Source organism: Myotis davidii, unplaced genomic scaffold, assembly GCF_000327345.1.
Source record: "Myotis davidii unplaced genomic scaffold, ASM32734v1 scaffold448, whole genome shotgun sequence".
Classification (NCBI taxonomy): Eukaryota; Metazoa; Chordata; class Mammalia; order Chiroptera; family Vespertilionidae; genus Myotis; species Myotis davidii.
Window position 1 is genome coordinate 2,659,868 of NW_006383009.1, and position 4,593 is coordinate 2,664,460.

Here is a 4,593-nt window from a genome sequence, read left to right on the forward strand (position 1 = left end):
AGAACTTAGAAGACAGAACCTACACAGAACCTAGAGACAGAAGAACTTCGCTGGAGAGAACATGGCAAAAGATCCTGGACAGAACCTGGCTACAGAACCTGGCTACCGAACCTGGCTGGAGAACCGAGCGAGAGAACATGGCTACAGAACCTGGCTGGAGAACCTGGAGAATGTGGCTGGAGAACCTAGCAAGAGAACATGGACACAGAACTTGGCTGGAGATTGTGGCTAGAGATCCTGGCAAGGCTGCTGATCAACTGAATGCTGTCTCCATGTCATTCCTTCTTCGCCGACTCCATCCACACCTTTGGGGACCCCTGGACCTGCTGGGGCAGGACCCCAGCAGTAAGAAATTCTTATTTAATCTCCATAACAGGTCTATGAGTTAACTATTATTCCAAGTTTTAGAAGAGAAAAATGACTCTCAGAAGGTAAGTAACTTGCCCAAGGACCTGAACTTATATGGTCTGGTTCCAGAGTCATTTGACTCTGGAACCAGACCATATAACTCTGACCTACAGCTCAAATTATAAAGCTGAACTGTTTTGGGTTTTTTGTGGTCTGGTACACTCATAATTATTTGCAAGACTTATGTAGCTATATCACTCAAAATAATTTCATGAGTCTGCATCTTTAGCTATTAAAAAATAAGTTATTTTTACTATTTAACGCACTGGCCAATGATTCCCTTTGTATTCACATTTTGTCATTACTGGACAACAATCTGTCTTCAATGGAGTGTAGCCACTGGAGAGTTTAAGCAGAGGAAAAATCTAATGGAGACGCTTCAGCAGTTTTCCCTCACTGGAAAACATGAAAAACAAGAGGAGACTACTTCAGATACAAATCAGAGGTTAAGCAACATGCTTGGTTTAAATTAAACTGACATACCAAAGTAAATTAGTAAGTGTTATAACCCAAACTAAATAAAAAACATTACCAAACAAAAACGTGGAAAATACATTAAACTTTTACAGAGCCTCCTTAGGAAAGTTACCTTATTTCAGCTCCCCAAAATGCTGGGAGGTAGGCAAGGTTGATACACCCACTCTACACTTAAACTAAGGCTCTGAGAAAATTGTTACTAAATGGGAAAGCCGGGATTAGAAGTGGTTTTGTTTTGTATGTTGTTTTCCTAATTGTAAAGTTGGTACCCTATGACCCTATAAGATTTCTGAACTCAGTCTCTAGTATAATTAAAAAATATGGAGATGACACAGTTCCAATCACTTGGACTACAAATAAATACTAGAAGACAGTTTATATACAAACTATAGTTCTTTCCCATAATATTAAAACTATTTCCAAAAAAAGAAGAAAAAAAAAACCAAGCAGGGAAAATGCTATCAAGCACTACCTTTTATCTCTCAAAATATTTCTAGCTTTTCTCACCATTATCATTAACAGTCCAAAGCAGAGAAAACAGTTTAGAGCAGGGCTGCCAAAGATATTACCTGCTCTTCAAAAAAGTAAAAACCCATTCACAGATTACATGGACATTTCTATTTACCAAAATAATGGCCATTCTCCTCTTGAAAATGTCCAAATGAACAAGACTTTGGGTCTGCAGGGGATGATCACAACTCCTGACAACACAGCAGATACATGTTTACGTTATACTAGAGGTCTGGTGCATGAATTCATGCATGGGTGGGGTCCAGCTAGCCCACCCCGATCCAGGGCCATCGGACCAGGTGGGGTGGGGGGGGAGGGGTGTTGGCTTGCCAGCCCTGCCCCCTGGTTGAACTCCCAGTTGAACTCCTGGTTGAGGGGACAATTTGCATATTAGCCTTTTATTATATAGGATACCAAACACATTTTACAACCAACAAGTCACATCTCTGATTTGGAACTATCAAGCAGGCAATATATATTTATGGGTAACATTTAAAACCAAAGTCTACAAAGGTTTTTAAGAAGCAGGTTTTGCCAAAAGACATCCTCTTTCTCCTGCAGGATATGAGATTATTCAACACTACTAACACCACTTAATGATTGTGAAATTTGTAAAGAGAAAACTCAGAGCCATTGCACAATTCACAGCCTAGTCCTTCAGCCTCCACCTTATTACCAAATCAAAAACCCAGAGCAGTCATCTTCCATTGTGCAAGGGTCTATACCCACACCCTGAGCAGTGGGCATTGAGGGAGAGGTTCTAGAAAAAAGCAGGCCAATGATTCCTTTATTTGACCTGCCTGGGGCTAGCACTGCTTTATGATGTAAGAAACATAAGGTAAGTTAACCTAGCGAGGGTCTCAAGAACAGTAGAGATTATCTAAAAATGTTTCGCTTCCAAAAGCTCTATGTTATTGAACCTTGCTCAAAGTTTAAAAGAAAATCAGGTTTCCTTCCCGACTTCAGAAATTCAACTAAAGCGCTCAAGATTATATCAATCCTGCACATGTCGTTTTCCATTTCTTGTTAACAACCCCACAATCCTGAAACTGTTTTAAAACAGGACCCAATTTGCACAGTGTAATTGCTAATATTACTCCATTCCTTCCTTTAAAAAGCACATTAAATTACTATGCCGTATCACTGAACGTGGTATCATCATTAATTAGAAAAAATTAATCAGTATTCACAAGCAGTTAAAATTGTTAACTAGAATCAAGAATGTGGTAATACAGAAAAAAAGATATTTTGCAAATGTTATCCTAAGTATGATATCATTTATGCTTTTTAGAATAAACCAGACACAGAAGGAAATTCAATTCAATCAAGTATCCCAACTCTCTACCTAATTCCATCCAGGTTAAGAATCTATACACTAAACTATTAGAACAAGGGGTTTAAACGCAAGTTAAACAACAAAGTACAAGACAGGTAAGTACTTCTATGTATCAAGCACTGTGCTAGGCACTGAGGATACAAAAAGGATTCCTGGTCTCTAAACCTAAAGGTTCAGTTTTAAGAATTACGTTGCCACACGTTTGTCAGAACTCTACTCTGCAGAAGTTCTTCAGTCACTGGCTGGGCACATACAGAACACAGACATAACTACTAATCTCCCCTTAAGGGCTTACAACCTTAATCATGAACTGTCTAAACAACATTATTTCAGTTGATACTCTCTGAATTTATATTAAATGAATAATTATACGTAAACTGACTATTGCTCCCTAATAATTTTTTCCTAGAAGCATCATTAATGCCTCTCTCTTCAACCCAAAGCAAAACACACAAATGCAATTCATAAGGGAATTCGTAGTTCTTAGGTATAAACTGACCGTTAGAGTCCACATAAGAAAGCAACATCTGTCAATTTCCTGAAACATCTATATCAGCTCATATAAACCCCCAATAAGCATTCAGGTCATTCCCAGTGTAAAAAGCACATCTCGGCAAACCATTGAATCAAGTGCTTTCCTTTCCTCACACTGCAGCGCTGTCACATGACCCAGTGACAGATCAGGATGGGATTAGTCAGGCAGCAGAAAAACCCTCCATCTGCAATTCTTCTCCACCAAGGAGCCACCCACAAACAGGAACTCTGGCAGTTAACCAGTGCAAATATGGCACTGCCACCTGGGGGAACATCAGGTGCTTCCCCAAGTTTCTGAGTCTATTTCCAGGGCTCATCCCCAGTTCCTAAGAAAGCTGCGAAGAGGTCTGATGCCACACCACTGCATTGCTTCATAATCAAGAGCCATTCTTGAGCAGTTCACGTAAGCCTGGTGTATCAAGGCCTTTTCATACTCGACAACGCTTAAGCGTGCCTGTGCACACGTGTTATATAATATGAGCAAAGATGTGTGGTGTCCCCAAGGCAGCCTTACACTAAACCAGGTTAGCTTAGCTGGTCAGGAGAGGCACAGGTATGAAAAGGCCTTGCGAGAATGAAGAAACCGGGGATTTTAGTTCCTGCTCTGCCCATCATTAGGTGTCTAAAGCCTGGCGAGTCCGGTCCCTCCAGGAACCTTGGGCTTCTCGCTGTAAAATGAGAGCGTTCGGCGAGATAAGCTGCAGGGTCCTTTTCAGCTCTCGCGTTCCGCGAGACGGAGTGTCCAGCGGTCGCACAGCCCCTCCGCCAAGCATCTGCCTCTGGCAACGGACCGACCTCCATCCACCAAAGGCCTGACCACGTCAGCGAGGGCTCGGCATCCCCGCCCGCGGCAGGCGCTGCCCCGAGGTCCCCGCCACCGAGCGCACAGGGGAAGGGGCGTTCCCTCGACCCCCTAAATGTCCAAAGGGTAGGTCAAGCGAAGATTAAGCCTGAGCGACAAGAAGCGGCCTTCCCACGGAGACAGGAAGCAAGTGCCTAGAATGCCCCGGTCCCGGGGAGCCGGGGAGGGCGGAGCGGCCGCCAGGAGCCCACCAACCCCGGGAGGAAGTTCCCGCAGCAGCACTTTCCCGCACGGAAAGGTGAAGTACACTCGCGTCTTCTTCCACAGAGAGACGTGCGGGCGAGAGTAGGGGGGACGCGAGAAGGAAATATAAACCCTCCCCCACCCCCCACCCCCAGGCGCTGGCTCAGCAGGTGAGTAGGAGCAAGGGGCTGGGCTGAGAAGCGAAGGCAGGATCCATCTTGCTCTCTGATACTCACTGAGGCGAGGCTGGGACAGGTAGTTCCGACTCGCTGCCATCGCCTGC

At 43.8% G+C, this 4,593-nt stretch overlaps 1 protein-coding gene across 1 annotated transcript in view; it reads right to left on the bottom strand.

The window, feature by feature from the left end:
* ATP6V1B2 (ATPase, H+ transporting, lysosomal 56/58kDa, V1 subunit B2) overlaps positions 1-4,587 on the bottom strand; it is a 22,634-nt gene extending 18,047 nt beyond the window's left edge. The window contains exon 1 of the mRNA XM_006778307.2: positions 4,547-4,587. Within this exon, the coding sequence (XP_006778370.1) occupies positions 4,547-4,586 (40 nt within the window). The 5' untranslated portion in view covers position 4,587. The remainder of the gene's footprint in view (positions 1-4,546) is intronic.
* Positions 4,588-4,593: the final 6 nt, after the last annotated feature.